At 42.5% G+C, this 21,601-nt stretch overlaps 1 protein-coding gene, 1 long non-coding RNA gene and 1 pseudogene across 5 annotated transcripts; all 3 read left to right on the top strand.

Annotated features, from left to right (window-relative positions):
• Positions 1–69: 69 nt before the first annotated feature.
• On the top strand, positions 70–4,784 carry LOC124048642 (stearoyl-CoA desaturase 5-like). The gene is made up of 5 exons (XM_046369628.1): positions 70–472; positions 2,528–2,658; positions 3,421–3,626; positions 3,893–4,125; positions 4,368–4,784. Exons 1-5 carry the CDS (start codon positions 226–228, stop codon positions 4,589–4,591), a joined length of 1,041 nt encoding a protein of 346 aa, XP_046225584.1. The 5' UTR covers positions 70–225; the 3' UTR covers positions 4,592–4,784.
• Positions 4,785–16,535: 11,751 nt separating this feature from the next.
• LOC124047791 lies at positions 16,536–18,156 on the top strand. Of its 4 annotated transcripts, none has more exons than XR_006841133.1 (4): positions 16,536–16,604; positions 17,556–17,672; positions 17,784–17,837; positions 17,927–18,156. It is a non-coding gene; the product is annotated as an uncharacterized LOC124047791 (long non-coding RNA). The 4 variants fall into 4 exon arrangements; XR_006841131.1 differs by having other exon boundaries at positions 16,551–17,300; XR_006841132.1 differs by having other exon boundaries at positions 16,551–16,789.
• Positions 18,157–19,955: 1,799 nt separating this feature from the next.
• LOC124047658 lies at positions 19,956–21,383 on the top strand (annotated as a pseudogene).
• The last annotated feature ends 218 nt before the right edge of the window (positions 21,384–21,601 follow it).

Here is a 21,601-nt window from a genome sequence, read left to right on the forward strand (position 1 = left end):
GTGCGCGCCACAGTAGGGCTTTCAACGCTCTCAGCCAGCGCACCTCATCCTCACTGGCATTGAGGTCAGAGCAGAGGAAGGCGAGAGAATCAGTGTGAGAGCTTTTACCTGGAAATGTATGCGTTTTTGCTACATAGTGTGTGACTTTATATTTTCCATTGGGGTAAATTCGTTTTAGCCTAGTCGGACTGATCATAGACCATATTCCCACATTGCGCAGTGGAGATGGTGAGTGTTCCGGACGCAGTTGTTCTTCACGATGGGGAGACTATAGTCAAGGAGCAAATGGGACCTGAGGACTGCAGCGAGATGGCGATGGAAGCTCTGTGTCGGGCTGGAGATGAGAAGGCTGACCGGTGGCGGTCTCTGGGAATCGTATGGAAAAACGTTATCCTCATGGCCTTTCTGCACATCGGGGCGGTGTATTCCATCCTTGTTATCCCCAGAGCGAAGCCCCTTACCTGGGTCTGGTGTAAGTCTTATCTGCCGGAGATAACTTGCCGTGTGGAGGCTACCACTCATAGCGTGCTTGTGCAACTTCTGGAAATTACCATTGCAGTCGGTCGGTGCAAGCAGATGCCACTGAATACGTGATGAGATGCATGTTATATGTAGCCTATCCGAATCCCAAAGTGTATGCTATTTATGTTAACACATTTATGAGTAAACAAAGGAGATGCCAGCACTGTAAATAATGATTAGTATTGCGCTTGTGAATTGAATTACTCCTTAATCCTTCTGTGAATTTAATTTGTCCTAAAAAAAAAAGGCATTGTGTTTTTTCAGTATTATAGAGCAGAGTAACCTGTCTTCTTACTCTGTAACCAACTATTTTAGAGACAGTAATTCCTCTGATTTCATAACTGGAAAGGTATTGTCTTATTAGACGTTTAATTCACGCAAGCTAATATGTAGATATTTCAGAGTACATATTTTTTTGCTGTGAGCTTTCAGTGAGATAATTGAGATGACAATTGAACGTCTTGAACAGATTGTTCCTTCAAAATGTAGTGGCGTCAAGTACCATGTCAGCACCATGTCAGTACCATGTCAGTACCATGTCAGTACCATGTCAGCACCATGTCAGTACCATGTCAGTACCATGTCAGTACCATGTCAGCACCATGTCAGCACCATGTCAGTACCATGTCAGTACCATGTCAGCACCATGTCAGCACCATGTCAGTACCATGTCAGCACCATGTCAGTACCATGTCAGCACCATGTCAGCACCATGTCAGCACCATGTCAGTACCATGTCAGCACCGTGTCAGCACCGTGTCAGCACCGTGTCAGTACCGTGTCAGTACCGTGTCAGCACCGTGTCAGTACCATGTCAGTACCATGTCAGTACCATGTCAGCACCATGTCAGCACCATGTCAGTACCATGTCAGTACCATGTCAGCACCATGTCAGTACCATGTCAGCACCATGTCAGCACCATGTCAGCACCATGTCAGCACCATGTCAGTACCATGTCAGCACCATGTCAGTACCATGTCAGCACCATGTCAGCACCATGTCAGCACCATGTCAGCACCATGTCAGCACCATGTCAGCACCATGTCAGCACCATGTCAGTACCATGTCAGCACCATGTCAGCACCATGTCAGCACCATGTCAGTACCATGTCAGCACCATGTCAGTACCATGTCAGCACCATGTCAGCACCATGTCAGCACCATGTCAGTACCATGTCAGCACCATGTCAGCACCATGTCAGCACCATGTCAGAAACAGCAGGCGTCGTGTTTTATAAGGGTTTCTAAATTAAAACTGTTTAAACGGTTACGTGAGAAAGTGTATTGATGACCTAAAACATGAATATATGGTAGGTAAAAACCGAAACGAATTAAAAATAATCATTTAAAATCATGTGTTGTCATCTACCAAATGACCATGTTATAATTATTAGCTACATCATTTTGAGCTATTAAGATATGAATTGAGGGATAACCATAATCTGTCATTTGTTTATTTTCTTGGAAAACTTTGAAGATGAACCACATCCAGTCACAGTGTGTCCAGCCCTGTATGGACAGTGTCTGTGCCACTCTGGGTGGGTGGGTGTTTACCATGCCCCAGTCAGTCATCACAGTGATCCACTGTTCCTGGAATCAATTCCACAGAGACGTCAGACAGCACAGCTCTCCCAAGTGGAACCCTTTTCATTAGTCTAGTAATTAATCGTTTGAACAAGGGGGGACACTATTTATAGCTGCACAGCCTCCGGTCTATGAGCCCTCATTATTCAAAAGCACCTTTTTTTGTGAACTGGGTGCCAAACAGGGAGATTTGGATGAGAATAAACTCTCAGTACCACCTGTAACAGTTACTAACCTGCTGCTATCCTGGACCAGGCCTCTCTTGCAAAAGAGATTTAATCTCACTGAGAATAACCCAGATAGATGAATGTCAAATAAAAGAGAGGAATGTGTTTTTTAAAGATGAAACTGTTGTGTGCTCAGGTGTGTAACAGGAGGGTATTTATGTTGACTGTCGTCTCTTCTGGTGTGTTGTTGCAGCCTACGTGTGTTTCATCGTGACAGCCCTGGGGGTGACAGCAGGGGCCCATCGGCTGTGGAGCCACCGCTCCTACAGGGCCAAGCTTCCTCTCAGAGTCTTCCTCGCAGCCGCCAACTCCATGGCCTTCCAGGTTAGTTCATGTCCTCCCTCCATCCCTCTCTCTCCCTCCGAACTGTTGACATCCCCTGAAGATATGTTTTAATTAGTTCAGGTGGGAGTCACTCATTAGAGAACCTTCATAAAGCACAGGGATAAATATACAACTTCAATGTAGTATCGTATTGCTGGTCTTTCTGCCCTTTCAGACACATAAAAGACGTCGGAGTTTTTGAAATACATTTCTAAAACAGGTAAATATTAATTGTTTAATATCTGTACTTGTACAAATCAAAAGCTATTTCTTCCAAAGTCTCTCTGAGGCTCTGCTGCGTCATGTCAGCATTACCTCCGAGGAAAGGACCAAAACACAACCCAACAGACAAACTGGCAGCTATAAACCTGAGCTGAGTTTCATCCCTCTGGAACCCATGACCCCATTTGATCTGAGTTTCAGCTTAATGAATCTAATTAAGTGGCTGACCGTTGTGCTCTCAGTCTCCTCCCAGGACCTGAAATATATTACACCACTGGTTTCTAAAGCAGGGAAACAATGACTGCTGTGGGAAGTCTCCTGGACATAAAGAATAGTCGTGTCGTCATGACTACCCAGGTGCACTAAGAGACTTTTCTAGAATAGCAAACTGTAGATTATATCATGTTTCTCTTCCACAAATAAATCATGAATGTCCACCAGAAACGGAATGTCCTCTTTATGTTAAACTTGCCTGAATGCAGGATTCAAAATGTTCACTTCGCACATTTTCACACATCGTTTTCCTCCTCTCTTCCCCAGAATGATATCTATGAGTGGGCAAGAGACCACCGTGTGCACCACAAGTTCTCAGAGACAGATGCAGACCCCCACAATGCAACACGAGGCTTTTTCTTCGCTCACATTGGCTGGCTGTTTGTGCGTAAACACCGCGATGTCACTGAGAAGGGAAGAAAGCTGGACGTCACTGATCTCTTGGCTGACCCCGTGGTCCAGTTCCAGAGAAGGTGGGTCCACTGTCCCATTTCACATGGACCCTTAGCCCTAGCTCTAGCCCCGTTTGATTGACCAGAACACGACACCCTAACTCTGCGCTTGTTTTACTGTAAGTTCAATACAGATATCACAAGTTACTCTGCATAAGAGCTAAGATATACTGTCCTCTACTCTTCTCCTCTCGTCATCCCTCCTCTCCTCCTCTCCTCTCTTCCCTCTCACCTCCTCTCCTCTCTTCCCTCCTCACCTCCTCTCCTTTTCTACTATTTCATCCCAGGTATTATAAGACCTCAGTCCTGATCATGTGCTTCCTGGTTCCCACTGTGGTTCCCTGGTACTTTTGGGGTGAGACACTGTGGAACTCCTACTTCCTGGCATCCATCTTGCGTTACACGGTCTCGCTCAACGTCACCTGGCTGGTGAACAGCGCCGCCCACATGTACGGGAACCGGCCGTACGACCAGAACATCAGCCCCCGCGAGAACCGCTGGGTCACCTTCGGAGCCATCGGTGAGTCTGGCTATGACCTGTTATAACATGTTGTAACTCCTATACAATGTCTTATACTGTAGTGACTGATAACGTTGCTGTATCTAGAGCCACTTTTCATTACTGCTTTGACTTGTCTGATATATTGTCTGATATCGTGTGATTCAGATGAATGGACTGAAATGACTGGAACTGTATGCAAAATAATGCATATAACATTTGTACTTCCACTCCCCACCTATCCCCTATACACATCCTCCTAGGTGAGGGTTTCCATAACTTCCACCACACGTTCCCCTTTGACTACTCTACCAGTGAGTTCGGCCTGCGCTTCAACCCCACCACCTGTTTTATCGATCTCATGTGCTGGATGGGCCTGGCCAGCAACCGCAAGAAAGCCTCCGTGGAAACAATACAGTCCAGGAAACTGAGGACAGGGGATGGGAGCTACGGAGCGGTCAACAGCACACAAGATAAAGAAGGATGAGTGGTGGTTCTCACTGAACCAAGTCGTGGTTGAGAAGTCCATGGTGAGACGTCAATATGTTCTTAGACCGCCACTGCATTACGGTTTCTCATTTGATTGATTGATTTATTTTGGGCTCATTGAGATTTAAAATCTCATTTTCAAGAGCGTCCTGGCCAAGATAGGCAGTGCCAAGTCATTACAAAAATGACAGACAAACAACATGAAAAACTACAAGTAATCTAGTGAAAACCATAGAATTCACAAGAGTATAACAAAATTAAAAACTGCAAATTAAAAACATTGACAGGTCAGGGAGTCAGTCTCAAGATCATTCATCAGTAATTTAAAAATACCAATCGGGACAAGTTCTTCCAGTTTAAAAGTATTTTGTAAGGCGTTCCAAGACGTTGGCGCAGAGGACATAAAAGCCCTTTTACCAAATTCAGTTGGGACATTTGGAACAGGTAGCAGGATAAAGTCCAGCGAACAAAGAGAGTACCCAACACATTTCTGAACAATAAAAATGCCCAAATAAAAAGGTAGTAAACCCAAAATGGCTTTATAAATAAAAGTATACCAGTGACTGAGCCAACGAGTCACTAGAGAAGGCCAGCCAATCCTGGTATACAAAGTGCAGTAGTGCATAAGGGTTTTGCAGTTTAAAATAAATCTCAAAGTGCCATGGTAAAGGGTGTCAATTAATATCAAACACTGAGCGGAAGCATTCATATATAAAATATCCCCATAGTCTAGTAAAGGCATGAATGTAGGTGATACTAGCCCCCTGGCTTCAAAAGAAAAACAGGCCTTATTCCTAAAATAAAATCACAATTTCAGCATACCTTTTTTGTAAGATGTTGAATATGCAATTTAAAAGAGAGGCTGTCATCAATTAAAATTCCAAGATATTTATGAGGTTACAACCTCAATCTCCTTGCCCTGATAGGTAGTAATAGGTGAAAGGTTCAGAGGTCTATTTCTTGCTTTAGAAAACACCATTAGTTTAGTTTTGTCAGTATTGAGGATAAGCTTCAATTGACACAAGGTATGTTGAACAGTATAAAAAGCAGTTTGCAAGTTCTGGAAAGCTTTTGTAAGAGACGAGGCACAACAGTAAATAACAGTATCATCAGCATAAAAATGAAGTTGTGCATTTTGGACATTTTTGTCTAAATCATTTATATAAATAGTGAATAAGAGAGGATCAAGTACATAGCCTTGGGGCACACCATTAAAGACAGACAATTTAACAGACATAAGCCCATCAAATTGAGTGCACTGAGTTCTATCAGACATATAGTTGGCAAGCCATGCAACTGCATGCTCTGAAAGACCTACACTCGACAATCTCTGCCTTAGTATAGCATGATCAACTGTACCAAAAGCCTTAGAGAGATCAATAAAAAGTGAGACACAGTGCTGTTTTTTTGTCAAGGGCTTAAGTGATATCATTTAAAACCTTAATGGCTGCTGTAATTGTGCTATGCTTCTTCCTGAAGCCAGATTGGTACATTTGATGAAATAGAGTTAGTAAATAAAAACGATTTTAGCTGTACATTATGTTCTGACACAAAGGTGTCGTTTTTGACTCACTGGTTAGTTAATCCAAGGTTTATTCTGGAAACCAAGACAACCAGACACCTTTTGAAATAAGAAAATCAAATCCTAGCATTGTTAATTACCTGTTGCATGAGCTTCCACAAGCCAGGCTCTGCAGTACGTTACTATGTGGAGAAGGGTTTCTAGTACAGGGAGACTGGTGGGGAGGCATTATAAAAGATGACCCCTGCATTCAGGATACACATGCTGTTTATTGTCAACCTTTTGATTGTCGTGTCTTGAAAAAGGTCACCGACCGAAACGTGGACTGTAAATGTCACATGCAGAGGTAATGGTGTATGGGGGTTAACTTTAATATGTTTCGACATGTTTACCAGAACGTGACATAAGGGAGAGAGGAAAGGTCCCTGGTGTGTTCCCTCTAGCGTGGAAACTCACGTCACCTGTACCAAGTCCCCACCCCCCTTCAATCCTTCATCACATTGGGATGTCCTTAGGTGATGTGAAATAGGGCCACTGGTTGCGGGGAACATTTATTTTATTCCCTTGCCTTACCATCAATCAGAATGTATCGCCTGTGATGTATAATTTGTCTGTTTCCCTCCACGTTCAGCTTGTCTGCGAGACAGACATGTGGAATAAAGAAAAGAGAAGTCTGAGAAGCAGATAGATGAGTGGGGAGGTCAGATAGATGAGTGAGGAGGTCAGATAGATGAGTGAGGAGGTCAGATAGATGACTGACGAGGTCAGATAGAGGTCAGATAGAGGACTGAAGAGGTCAGATAGAGGACTGAAGAGGTCAGATAGAGGACTGAAGAGGTCAGATAGAGGACTGAAGAGGTCAGATAGAGGACTGAAGAGGTCAGATAGAGGACTGAAGAGGTCAGATAGAGGACTGAAGAGGTCAGATAGAGGACTGAAGAGGTCAGATAGATGACTGAGAAGGTCAGATAGATGACTGAGGAGATCAGATAGATGACTGAGAAGCAGATAGGTGACTGATGAGGTCAGATAGATGACTGAGGAGGTCAGATAGATGACTGAGGAGTCAGATAGATGACTGAGGAGGTCAGATAGATGACTGAGGACTCAGATAGATGACTGAGGAGTCAGACTGAGTGGATGAGTATTACTGGTCTCTGACTGATTCAGTCTTTAATGATCACAGTTCACGTCTATGCTTTCAGAGAATCTAACAGACCGTGGAAGAAGTGGCGGGTAGATATTCAATATATCAGTCAAAGCAAGGTCGTACTGCAGCTTCCATGGCGACGAAGTAGTTGATAAAAAAACGCTCGCAGGAACATTTCAGCGTTATCTACTCACTATGCTGAAAGTTCAGTCTCCACATTTACACAACACCACACCACTACTCTCAGGTATAAAACAGAAGTCTCTCGGTCATGATGTACTTCGTAGTGGGAGCGATTCAGATTTGAATTTAATTACAAGACAGAACATGAGAAAAAGATGTGAGGTTACGAGAGCATGTTCCTGAACTTTGATCTATCCCTTTGATGAATTGATTCCACTCTATTATCATGTGTAAGGAGTGATAACATTACCATAGGACTTGTGTTACTGCTCTACTGTACTTTATAGTATTGTTGAGAGATGAGCTCGTCTGTTGTATGCCTGTGTTTTCCTCCCCCAGTGGTGGAATGGCTGTATTTGTTTGTATTCTGTACCTGTCTTGTGTGGGTTTTATACTGTGTCGATATCAATAGCCTATATACTTCTGGTTTAGTTCTAATTGGACACACACATACACACATACAGTTGTGTTTAGCTAACCTTGTGGGGACACACAATTGATTCCCATTCAAAATCCTATTTTCTCTAACCCCTTACTCTAAACTGAACCCTAAATCTAACCCTTACCCTAACCTGAAAACCCAACTCCTAACCCTAATTCTAACCTTAACCCTAAACCCCTAGAAATAGCCTTTTTCCTTATGGGGACTAGCAAAATGTCCCTAGTTGGTCAATTTTTTTCTTAGTTTACTATTCTTGTGAGGACCCCTGGTTAAACTCATACACACACACACACACACATTCTTGTATAACTAACCTTGTGGCGACACACAATTCAGCCCCTAACTTTACCCTAATCCCAAAACCTAGCCCTAAAACTAAACCTAGCTCCTAACCCTAATTCTAAACTTAACCCTAAACCCCCTAGAAATAGCATCTGACCTTGTGGGGACTAACAAAATATCGCCAGTTGGTCAAATGTCCATTTGTTTATTATTCTTGTGGGGACCAGATAAGTAAACACGTCCAGGTGGTGGAGTTTCCTTTGTAAATGACTGGATCCGGCTGAGAGGATACATGTGATTAAACTGACGTGTGGGTATGTGAATGTCTATAGTGTATCATCGTGCCATTATTATAGCTAAGATAAATTATTTAATACAGATGCTTTATGTGTGTGTTGACTTTGTGCCATGCGTTGGAGAGTGTTTTTTCAATAATCAACTATCGTATAGGGGAGAGTGTGGTAAGTTGAGCCATTTTTGACATTCAGCATCACTCCATCAAGGGAAATATAGTATTGTTTCTAACAAAGATACCTACATACACTGAGTATACAAAACATTAAGAACACCTGCTCTTTCCATGACATAGACTGGCCAGGTGTATCCAGGTGAAAACTATGTCACTTGTTAAATCCACCTCAATCAGTGTAAATGAAAGGGAGGAGGAAGTTGAAATAAGTATTTTTAAGCCTTGAGACATGGATTATGTATGTGTGCCATTCAGAAAAATGTAAGTGCCTTTGAACAGGGTTTAGGTAGGTGTCAGGTGCACTGGTTTGTGTCAAGAAATGTAACACTGCTGGGTTTTTCACACTCAACAGTTCCCCGTGTGTATCAAAAATGGTCCACCACCCAAACGACATCAAGCCAACTTGACACAAGTGTGGGAAGCACTGGAGTCAACATGGGCCAGCATCCCTGTGGAACGTTTTTGACAGCTTGTAGAGTCCATGCCCTAACGAATTGAGACTGTTCTGAGGGCAAAAGTGGGTGTAAGGATATTGTGTATCTTTGGAAAAATCTGAATTAATTTTCAACATTAGTTTTCAACGCAAAGCTTGTCCAAAAAAAAGTGGTATCTTGACACAACTTACCCTGGGTATGAGGTAAGTTGAGCCGCGGGACAGGATAAATTAAGCCGTCTACAAACTTCTGTACTGAATGAAATATGACCACTACCTTTTCAAAACCATTGTCTTTGAATCATTTTAAGCAGATTTTAACACAGGCTTAACACTTAACGAAGACTTTGTACTTTAAAAAACAACACTTTTAACATAGGCCAAGCCCTGTTGTTACCTCATATCCCAGTGATAATGTCTTGCGTTACGCCTGGGGAAAAAAAAAACATTTCAATTGGCTCAACTTACCCCATAGCCATGAGCTCAACTTACTCCAAGGCAAACCTTTTCATGCTGGTTTAGAACCTCATATTGAAGCTTATAGAGAGCCTAACTGATGTATAGACCAATCTTTAAATGATCTACTTTGCTTTAGATACAAGCATAATTAAACCTCTAACACAATAAAATCATTTGACCTCATGAAAATGTGTTTTTTTGGACCAAACTTGCTCACCACTTTTTCCATTTGGTTACTTCCTTCAGACTTCATGAAACGATGACCTCTTCCGAGAACATTGGGTCCAATGATATATTTTGTGTATGGTTCTCGAGAACTTTAACGCAAATCTCCCCAGTTTTTATGTTTATTGTCTGGAAAAGCAGCTGATGTCCCTGAAGTCCTCTGAGGATGGAGGAACGTTTGTGTGCATTTCTTTTTCATTTCAAGTACAGAAGATCTATTATGGTTTTACTCTATAGCCCAGCATGCCAACATAACACGATTCCATTATAATAGCATAGTATGCATTAGCATAATTGAATACAGCAAAAACCCACATACTTGGGAGATGCACCACAGCAGAGCAGCTCCAAGTGGCCTGCTCTCACGTCACACAGGCTCTAGTGTAGGATAGTACAGCTCGCGTGCTGAAAACAAGAGGCGTACTGCTATTACTCTTTCCTACGGAGCATGGAAAAGATGGAAAAGATGTGACACGGGGTTGACAGGTCAATACTTGTGACACGGGATTGACAGGTCAATCATCAAGTTTGCGGACGACACAACAGTGGTAGGCTTGATTACCAACAACGACGAGACGGCCTACAGGGAGGAGGTGAAGGCCCTCGGAGTGTGGTGTCAGGAAAATAACCTCACACTCGAACAAAACTAAGGAGATGATTGTGGACTTCAGGAAACAGCAGAGGGAACACCCCCCTATTCACATCGATGGGACAGTAGTGGAGAGGGTAGCTAGTTTTAAGTTCCTCGGCGTACACATCACGGACAAACTGAATTGGTCCACCCACACAGACAGCGTCGTGAAGAAGGCGCAGCAGCGCCTCTTCAACCTCAGGAGGCTGAAGAAATTCGGCTTGTCACCAAAAGCACTCACAAACCTCTACAGATGCACAATCGAGGGCATCCTGTCGGGCTGTATCACCGCCTGGTATGGCAACTGCTCCGCCCACGACCGTAAGGCTCTCCAGAGGGTAGTGAGGTCTGCACAACGCATCACCGGGGGCAAACTACCTGCCCTCCAGGACACCACTAACATTGAGTGGCTGCTGCCAACACACTGACTTAACTCCAACCACTTTAATAATGGGAATGGATGGAAATTGATGTAAAATATATCACTAGCCACTTTAAACAATGCTACTTAATATGTTTACATACCCTACATTACTCATCTCATATGTATATGTATATATGTATATGTATATACTGTACTCTATCATCTACTGCATCTTTATGTAATACATGTATCACTAGCCACTTTAAACTATACCACTTTGTTTACATACCCTACATTACTCATCTCATATGTATATACTGTACTCGATACCATCTACTGCATCTTGCCTATGCCGTTCTATACCATCACTCATTCATATATCTTTATGTACATATTATTTATCCCTTTACACTTGTGTGTATAAGGTAGTAGTTTAGGAATTGTTAGGTTAGATTACTCGTTGGTTATTACTGCATTGTCGGAACTAGAAGCACAAGCATTTCGCTACACTCGCATTAACATCTGCTAACCATGTGTATGTGACAAATAAATAATATTTTATTTGAATACATTGCATTCGATGGGAAAATATGTGTCACAGGGTTGACACGTCAATACATTGCATTCAATGGGAAAAGATGTGTCTCAGGGTTGACACGTCAATACATTGCATTCAATGGGAAAAGATGTGTCACAGGGTTGACACATCAATACATTGCATTCAATGGGAAAAGATGTGTCACAGGGTTGACACGTCAATACATTGCATTCAATGGGAAAAGATGTGTCACAGGGTTGACACGTCAATACATTGCATTCAATGGGAAAAGATGTGTCACAGGGTTGACACGTCAATACATTGCATTCAATGGGAAAAGATGTGTCACAGGGTTGACACGTCAATACATTGCATTCAATGGGAAAAGATGTGTCACAGGGTTGACACGTCAATACATTGCATTCAGTGGGAGTTTCGAGTCAATCTAAACTAATGTGAACAATATCCTCTTCAGAATTCATTCTAAGAAGGCTCTTAACTTCTAGAACTGCAAGACCATTGTGTCCATTGGAGGTCAAAAATGCTATTGGGTTGATTGACTTCAAATTTCATATGCCAGGTCATGACGGTCCCCTAGTCACAAATATGTCAAATTTGAAAAGATTCAACCGCTTCAAGTCTTTACGTTAAGAATTGACTGTCCTACAGAGGATAGAAGACAGTGTTTTTGTGAAACTTCAGGGAGAGTTTAAGTGTCGTGGAAATTTCCTCTATTTACCAAATCATGGGAGCAAACCACACACACACGTCAGAGTTAGTTATAAAAGTCCATCTTTAATTATATGAGCTCTATCACAATCCTGTGACTCTCAGATAAATTCAGTGTCTCCCAGTGAATTCTCTGAGAGCCCCCTTACAATGCAACTGAGTTCATTTTAATAGCAAAGACACACATAGTCAGACAGCATAGACATAATTCATCGTTCAGCTTTGTCTCCTTTCCCAAACCCCAGAACCATAAACCAAATCCTCCATATCAACAGGCATATATCAAATTGTCATTTAGATACAACCAACTCAAAATACAACCTCCTGGACAAGCTCACGGAGAGGAGAATGAGTCTATAGGTTAAGATAAAAACAACATTAGAGGGAGCATAGAATGATTCCAGACACTGCAACCCTCCTTTCCTCAGAATGGGAAAGGTAGGGAGTAAAAGATATGTTTACACATGATGACACTTTGACCTCTCCCCTCTCTGTGGCCCATGCAACTTAGTTTTGACATAGAACAGATAACTGCAACCTCGCCACAGTATTATACAAAAATACCATTCTGATGAGAAGTAACTTACACACATTTGATGAATATTAAACATCTTACAAATGTTACCAACAAATTCTGATCCTTCCACGACATAAGGCACCATGTTGAGGATGAATTAAGCTATTTCCTGTTGCCACGGTAAGTTTTCACTGTTGAAGACTTCCTTTCACATGGTCCGGCTTACAAAAATATACATCTCACACTCATGGTTATGGGCTTAAAAAAATAAAACAACGGTACCATGTCAGATATAGAGTTGAAATGTATTCAATTATGAGTGTTCATCCCAATATTGCACATCACAGAAGACTGAAATATAACAAAACCGTTCAACATAAAAACACTGGATTTTCATCAGTCTTTATTCATTATGAAAAACATGAATAACATTCCACCCATGAAGCCAAAGAGGGCGCTTTTGGTCTTTAACTGCAGGAACGGGCTACATAGAAGACAGTGTTTTTGTGAAACTTGAGGGAGAGTTTAAAGCACCATGTTGAGGATGAATTAAGCTATTTCCTGTTTTTCCGGTTATGTGTAGGGTTAGTGGACAAGAAGGTAGGGTTATGGCTCGGGTTGAGACAAAATGTAGAGATGAAGCAAAAGTTTAGGGTTAGGGTTGAAGCTAGGGTTCAAGCTAGGGTTGATGTAAACTAAAGTAGCAGGCGTTAAATAAATGCCTAAGCGAGGTTGAATATAGGGGAAAAGGAAGCTAGGTTGAACATACTACATCCCTGAAAACTGTCTGCCTGTCTATCTGTCTTTGTCTGCCTGTTGGTCAGTTGATCTGTCCGTCTGTCTGCCTGTCTGCCTACCTGCGTCTGCCTTTCTTCTGTCTGTCTGCCTGCCTGTCTGAGTTTTTCACCAATTTATCCATTGCAGCTGTATCACCCAACTTTTTTACCTGGAATGCAATGTATTGACTTGTGCGCGAATACCCTTGATGCATATTTATGTGTCAAATATCCTGTCTGTGGAGGTGGGAGAGAGGAGGGAGAGGGGAAGAGAGATGAGAAGATGGGAAAGAAGGAGAGAGAATGGAGGGGGGAGAAAGGGAGAGTGTGAAGGAGGGAGGGGGGAAGAGAAAGAAGGGAGGGGAGAGTCAAAAGACAGAGGTGGGAGAGAGATGAGAGGAAGGTAGGGGAGAGAAGGTGATAAAGAGGAAGAGATTTTATTTTACTAGGCAAGTCAGGAACAAATTCTTATTTTCAATGACGGCCTAGGAACAGTGGGTTAACTGCCTGTTCAGGGGCAGAACGACAGATTTGTACCTTGTCAGCTCAGGGATTCGAACTTGCAACCTTTCGGTTACTAGTCCAACGCTCTAACCACTAGGCTACCCTGCCGCCCCAGATGGAGGGAGGCAAAGAGAAGGAGATGGATCGGGTGTATGTACGGGTGTGTGTATTGATATAACCATCAATTGGTTGACACTCATCTTTTCCCATTGAATGCAATGTACTGAGATAAGCGTCAACCATGTGACTCTTATTTTCCCATCTAATGAAATGTACTGAGAAAAGCGTCAACCTTGTGACACTTATTTTCCCATCTAATGAAATGTACTGAGAAAAGCGTCAACCTTGTGACACTTTTTTTCCCATCTAATGAAATGTACTGAGAAAAGCGTCAACCTTGTGACACTTATTTTCCCATTGAATGCAATGTACTGGGATAAGCGTCGACCTTGTGACACTCCTATTTTTCCATTGAATGCAATGTACTGAGATAAGCGTCAACCATGTGACTCTTATTTTCCCATCTAATGCAATGTACTGAGAAAAGCGTCAACCTTGTGACACTTATTTTCCCATCTAATGCAATGTACTGGGATAAGCGTCGACCTTGTGACACTCCTATTTTTCCATTGAATGCAATGTACTGAGAAAAGCGTCAACCTTGTGACACTTATTTTCCCATCTAATGAAATGTACTGAGATAAGCGTCAACCTTGTGACTCTTTTTTTCCCATCTAATGAAATGTACTGAGATAAGCGTCAACCTTGTGACTCTTTTTTTCCCATCTAATGAAATGTACTGAGATAAGCGTCAACCTTGTGACACTCATTTTTTCCCATTGACTGCAAATTATTGCTGAGCGATTAACCAAAATGTAGGTTTTTTTTTTCAGTTTTTAAACAACTAATTGACCGACATCAGTTCAACTATTTTAATTCCATGTTGTTCATTTTGTCCCCTGTGACCAGCTCAGTTTTTTCTAGAGATAAATCAGAACAAGTCCGAACTGTGCGATGTAGTAGGGAGTTGTATTTTCCTACAGGCCAAATTTATACATAGTTTAGTGCAGAAAACATGGTAATTAACTATAATGACCATAATCCATTAGGCGCCGGTCTGTGTGCGGCACACCGGAAAGGGAGAGAAGAGACAGAAGACGCACGATCGAGAGGGATAGAGAGCAGTTGCTTCGGGAGGTATCTCTACCTGAAAATACATGAAGTGATTGATAGTTGGTGTTCAGCAGTCATAAAATAATACATTATTTACTTTGAAGAACTACTAAAATAGTGATTTTGTCAGACAGCATAGGCAGCAGCTCTATAGAAATGAGATGATGACTTGCACAACAACTGAAATATTTTAAAGTAAAGTAATGTGAATAAATGATGGTAATTAATTGTTTTATTCTGTGTTACAGCATTCAACCCACATAATGCATTTAATGTTTCTTTTTTAATGAATCAAACCGAAATCAAAAAGCACTAATCGCTCAGTACTACTGTAAATGTATTGACATAAGCGTCTATCCTGTGACACACATCTTTTCCCATTGAATGAAATGTATTGACATCACAGGATGTTTGTGGCAATTTAATTGGGGAGGACGGGATTGTGGTAATGGCTGGAGCAGAATCAGTGGAATGGTGTCAAACACATGATTTCCAGGTGTTTTGATGCCATTCCATTTGCTTCGTTCCGGACATTGTTATGAGCCATTCACCCCTCAGCAGCCTCCTGTGATTAACGTAAGCATCAATTGGTTGAGAGACATTTTTTCCTATTGACTGTGATGTATTGACATAAGCATCAACATTGTGACACTCATCTTTTCTCATTGAATGCAATGTATTGACAGAAGAGTCAGTTGGTTAATGTTTTATTTTCCCATTGACTGCAATGTATTGACATAAGCATCAGTTGGTTGACAGCTCATATTTTCCCATTGGCACCACAAAGCCTGCTGGGAGTATAACCAGTTCACATAGGCATCAATTGGTTGAGGCCTAACTTTTTGCATAAACGTGATGGGATGACATTTTGAAGCAGATAATGGGCTGATAACAGAGAGAGGATCACCTATGACCTGGTGCATGTTGGGGACTGCACTTTCTATCTCACTATCTTTGGATTTAGTGCTCTCTAGCACATGTTTATCCGACGCCAACGTTTTGTCTTGGTGGCGGTCCAGATTGGCCTTGATTGTAACGTCCACTAATTTTGATTATTTATTTTTTTACCAATCATAGATGTCTATGTTTGGTTCAGATTTGGTCCGGTTTCAACGTCCATAGTCATCCGGTCCGGACCGACTTGTATTTGGCCCAAACATAGACGTCTATAATTGATTCAGATTTGGTCCAATCACAGACATCCGTTTTTCATAAATTTGGACATCACAGTACAGGACATTATAGTTATGAAAAGTAGAGTATAGTACATACAGTAGAATAAAGAAATGTATAGTACAGTATAATGTTCTGTATTTTACCCTAATGTACTCTGCTCTATTAAAACTGTACTGTATTCTACTGAATTAAACTTTACCGTACTCTAAGCTCTACTTAACTGTGTCGAACTGTAGCGTGCTGTTATAAATTGTGAAATGTAGCCTAGATCTATAATTCATTCAGATTTGGTCTGGTCTCATGTGTACTTGTTTGGGTGCGGAGCTCATTGGAATAATACCCAGCATGCGTTGTAAGTATTTGTTTTAACATTTATATGTTGGACATTCAGCAGACGCTCTTATCCACAGCGAATTACAGTCAGTGCATCCAAATAAGGTAGACCTCTTTTCAACTTTCATTCAGAACCAAAAATGAACCTTATTTCTACATCTGGAAAATACGTCTTTTCAACGTAATTTCTCTCACTGGGGACTATGACTGATAACAAAAACTGCGTGTTTCAGTCAAATATGAAATGAGAAGACATCATATAAATCCAACAGGCGCTGGCTGACAACGAGGTATTTCATGTTTGTGGCTGACGATTAAACAGAGACCCCAATCATATTGGGATTGGTGAAGACAGTTAGTGAAGGTATCCTCCATTTGATCAATTGTGGGGAACCACAAAAGAAAACACTCGTCTGGGAAATTGAACTGTTGTCACTCACCTACATGTGAAGTTGTCTCTGTTGTGGAAGCGTCATGTCAGACATGACATAACAGCATATTGACAGGGTGTTAAATTCCAATTCCCAGCACGCCAGCAATAGAGTGGAAAGCGTTGCATGTTAGATACGTCGTTTTTATTCAAGGCTATGCCCGAGACAAAAACATTCACCTTTTAGCTCTGCCTCTAAATATACATGCACCAATCTGTATGTCAGTTAATTCAAGGTTATTATAAGTGCAATTATGTATGACTGCCTTACGAGAACTAATTATTGAAGCAGCTAGCAGGCTATTGGAGTAGGCTACTAGCCCTAGCAGTTCAGTCCTCCTCAATGGAAACCTAACATCACTCCGGAAGAGGTGACTGCAGTCTTTTACATTGTACAATTCAGAGAACAACGCATCATTGTGTTTTTCTTTTGTATATCTGACTTTTTATCTTGGTCTCACTATTCAGAAGTGTGGCTTCTGAACAGCATTCCTGTGCTTCTATTTTGAGTTACAGTAATTCCCTCAAACACACGCCAAACAACTCAGGGATAGGTTCTACCCTATTTGCCTCAGTTGGTCCTAAAACAGTTCTACCTGCTTAATTTCCTGTCTTACTGTTGACAGACAGTGGAGATGTTTGAAGCGGTCTTTGTATACAGGAGACGCCATGAGGAAGTGCAGTCCCTGGACGTTTCTCCCTGCCATGTACTCTCTCTTCACAGCTGCTGGACTCTGGGTTGTGTAAGTACACATTTAAAAAAACACTGTTTTTGCTATCTCACACGCCATTTGGCTTTACAGCTGTGTGTGTGTGTATGTGACATTAACAAAAATGGTTCTCATTGGTTGCAGGTATTTCATAGCTGTTGAAGATGAGAAGATAACACCCCTGAGTTCAGAATACAAGTAAGGATTGTTTATAACGTAGCAATATGTTATTCCAGTTATTATGACCACGCACCAGTTTCTAAATATTTACATGTCATTTTTCACAGCCGATCTGGCCCTAAAATCCCCTCCATATATAAGGTACAGTACACACCCTATACTAGTACTAATCTTTACCTCGGTTTGGTGATCCCTGTCAATACAATTATACCTCCAAGCTCGAGACCCTGGGTCTCGACCCCGCCCTGTGCAACTGGGTACTGGACTTCCTGACGGGCCGCCCCCAGGTGGTGAGGGTAGGCAACAACATCTCCTCCCCGCTGATCCTCAACACGGGGGCCCCACAAGGGTGCGTTCTGAGCCCTCTCCTGTACTCCCTGTTCACCCACGACTGCGTGGCCACGCACGCCTCCAACTCAATCATCAAGTTTGCGGACGACACAACAGTGGTAGGCTTGATTACCAACAACGACGAGACGGCCTACAGGGAGGAGGTGAGGGCCCTCGGAGTGTGGTGTCAGGAAAATAACCTCACACTCAACGTCAACAAAACTAAGGAGATGATTGTGGACTTCAGGAAACAGCAGAGGGAACACCCCCTATCCACATCGATGGAACAGTAGTGGAGAGGGTAGCTAGTTTTAAGTTCCTCGGCATACACATCACAGACAAACTGAATTGGTCCACTCACACTGACAGCGTCGTGAAGAAGGCGCAGCAGCGCCTATTCAACCTCAGGAGGCTGAAGAAATTCGGCTTGTCACCAAAAGCACTCACAAACTTCTACAGATGCACAATCGAGAGCATCCTGGCGGGCTGTATCACCGCCTGGTACGGCAACTGCTCCGCCCTCAACCGTAAGGCTCTCCAGAGGGTAGTGAGGACTGCACAACACATCACCGGGGGCAAACTACCTGCCCTCCAGGACACCTACACCACCCGTTGTTACAGGAAGGCCATAAAGATCATCAAGGACATCAACCACCGAACCACTGCCTGTTCACCCCGCAATCATCCAGAAGGCGAGGTCAGTACAGGTGCATCAAAGCTGGGACCGAGAGACTGAAAAACAGCTTCTATCTCAAGGCCATCAGACTGTTAAACAGCCACCACTAACATTGAGTGGCTGCTGCAAACACACTGTCATTGACACTGACCCAACTCCAGCCATTTTAATAATGGGAATTGATGGGAAATGATGTAAATATATCACTAGCCACTTTAAACAATGCTACCTTATATAATGTTACTTACCCTACATTATTAATCTCATATGCATATGTATATACTGTACTCTACATCATCGACTGCATCCTTATGTAACACATGTATCACTAGCCACTTTAACTATGCCACTTTGTTTACTTTGTCTACACACTCATCTCATATGTATATACTGTACTCGATACCATCTACTGTATGCTGCTCTGTACCATCACTCATTCATATATCCTTATGTACATGTTCCTTATCCCCTTACACTGTGTATAAGACAGTAGTTTTGGAATTGTTAGTTAGATTACTTGTTGGTTATCACTGCATTGTCGGAACTAGAAGCACAAGCATTTCGCTACACTCGCATTAACATCTGCTAACCATGTGTATGTGACAAATAAAATTTGACTTGATTTGATTTATCTTCCCCCTCTCTCTCAGCTTTGCAGGCAATGCTCCCCCGGCCAGCTGTGTATTTAGCCAGGTCATGAACCTCGAGACTGACGCATGTTCTTCTGTTTATCCCCTGTATGAACATGGAAACGTAGTCAACATTGACCACTGAACCAAAAACAAATGACAGGATAGACACAGTGATAGAAACAAGGGGATGCACATTATAAAATGGGGAAGTGCTGTCTATTGCTTCTACACCGGCATTGCTTGCTGTTTGGGGTTTTAGGCTGGGTTTCTATACAGCACTTTGAGATATCAGCTGATGTACGAAGGGCTATATAAATCAATTTGATTTGATATTGCTTGGCATGCATTTAGTCAGTTCCAATGGCAGACCATGTAGTGCTCATTACAAAACGGTTGAGGATGTTAGCATTGAGTTGGAACAAAAGCCTGCACATCCTGTGGGTCCCCAGGCCCAGGAATGAAATGTTTCGAGACCACCAGACCAGAGATAGATCCCTTATGAGGTTTCTCCTTTCTGGGTTCATCATTGGTGTCCTCAGATATCTGCAGCTGAAGCCCCAGGTCCACAAACCCTGGCTCAACATCAGCAGTCTCGTGGCCCTATCCCTGGCCTGCTTCGGCATGACACTGGTAGGAAACTTCCAGGTAAGAGTCACTGACCCTGTCCTAGACAGTCACTGGCCTACTTCATAGGAGTCTGACAACTCCTAGCCCCTACTGCCCAGACCCAAGACATTTGGGAACCACTGATAAAATAGCCAAAAAACCTCAAACTGGTTTGCAGTGATAATCAGATGTTTGCCAGAGGTTGTAGGGTCACGGTAAACATGAAACAGATAAGAGCCATGTCTTTTGTCTTTGTGTCTGGTCTAGTTGTCAAATGACAAGGAGCTCCACAACATTGGGACATACATGACGTTTGGCCTGGGAACGTTGTTCTGCTGGGTTCAATCTGTCATCACCCTGAAAGTCAACCTTAGGAACGAGGGTCGGAGGGCAGGCATCCCTCACTTCGTGCTGTCTGGGACCCTCACCGCCTGCATGCTTTTCTGTATCCTTCCTCTGGCTTTGGCTTGCACCAGGGACTCACCCTCGACGCTTTTACAAAGTGAATATTATGGGTATGTGAGATGGAAACCTTGCTTTCACTTATTCAACAGTTTGATCAGTGTTTACCTCGAAGGAAGCAAGGAATTAAGCATTTTATGTTTTGTAGTGTTCGTTTGAGCCTTAACTCCCCCGGTTCAGACTTTGCCCTGATTGCGCAGCATCTTCACATGCATGCGGCCCGAGCGCAGTGGGCTCTGGTCATGTTCTTTGAGCTTCCTCGCAACCGTCGCCATCGAGTTCAGACACTGCCACTTTGAGATCGTCTGCACCGACAACCGCGATCCGCCTCTTAGCCTGTCAGCAACTTTCTCAGAGGTGTCCGAGTACCAGTCGGACCAGCTATAGCTTTGGAGTGCTACAAAACAGTTAGGTTGCCTGTGGTTGTGTCGGGGGAGGGGGGGGAAATTAACAAATTAACATGAAGTCTTTAGGAGGTCAAGGGCTCCAGTGGGTGTCATTTACTTTAGAGTTAGTCAACCACTACAGCATGTCTGACTTGACTACTGTACGTCGAGGTGATCTTTCAAAAGCAACACTCTTTCCATAAGCAACCTTTCATCTCATCAGCAGGGGTGTTCACTAAAATATGCTAAACGATTTCATTGCAGGCATGAACATGGATGTCTATCATGTAGCTGTGAGTTGGAGAACTCATGTCTCAAGATTAATAGTGACACCACGCCTCACTGGCTTTCAGATGAATGTATAGTGGGGAAAACAAGTATTTGATAACCTGCAAAATCGGCAGTGTTTCCTACTTACAAAGCATGTAGAGGTCTGTCATTTTTATCATAGGCACACTTCAACTGTGAGAGACGCAATAAAATGAGAATTAATTACTTAAAAATCATACAATGTGATTTTCTGGATTTTTGTTTTAGATTCCGTCTCTCACAGTTGAAATGTACCTATGATAACAATTACAGACCTCCTATATGCTTTGTAAGTAGGAAAACCTGCAAAATCAGCACTGTAGCTAAGCCCTCAAAATGTGGGAGTCCAAACACCCTCTCCCAGTTTGGATTCTACCCAAC

This window comes from Oncorhynchus gorbuscha, linkage group LG11, assembly GCF_021184085.1.
Source record: "Oncorhynchus gorbuscha isolate QuinsamMale2020 ecotype Even-year linkage group LG11, OgorEven_v1.0, whole genome shotgun sequence".
Classification (NCBI taxonomy): Eukaryota; Metazoa; Chordata; class Actinopteri; order Salmoniformes; family Salmonidae; genus Oncorhynchus; species Oncorhynchus gorbuscha.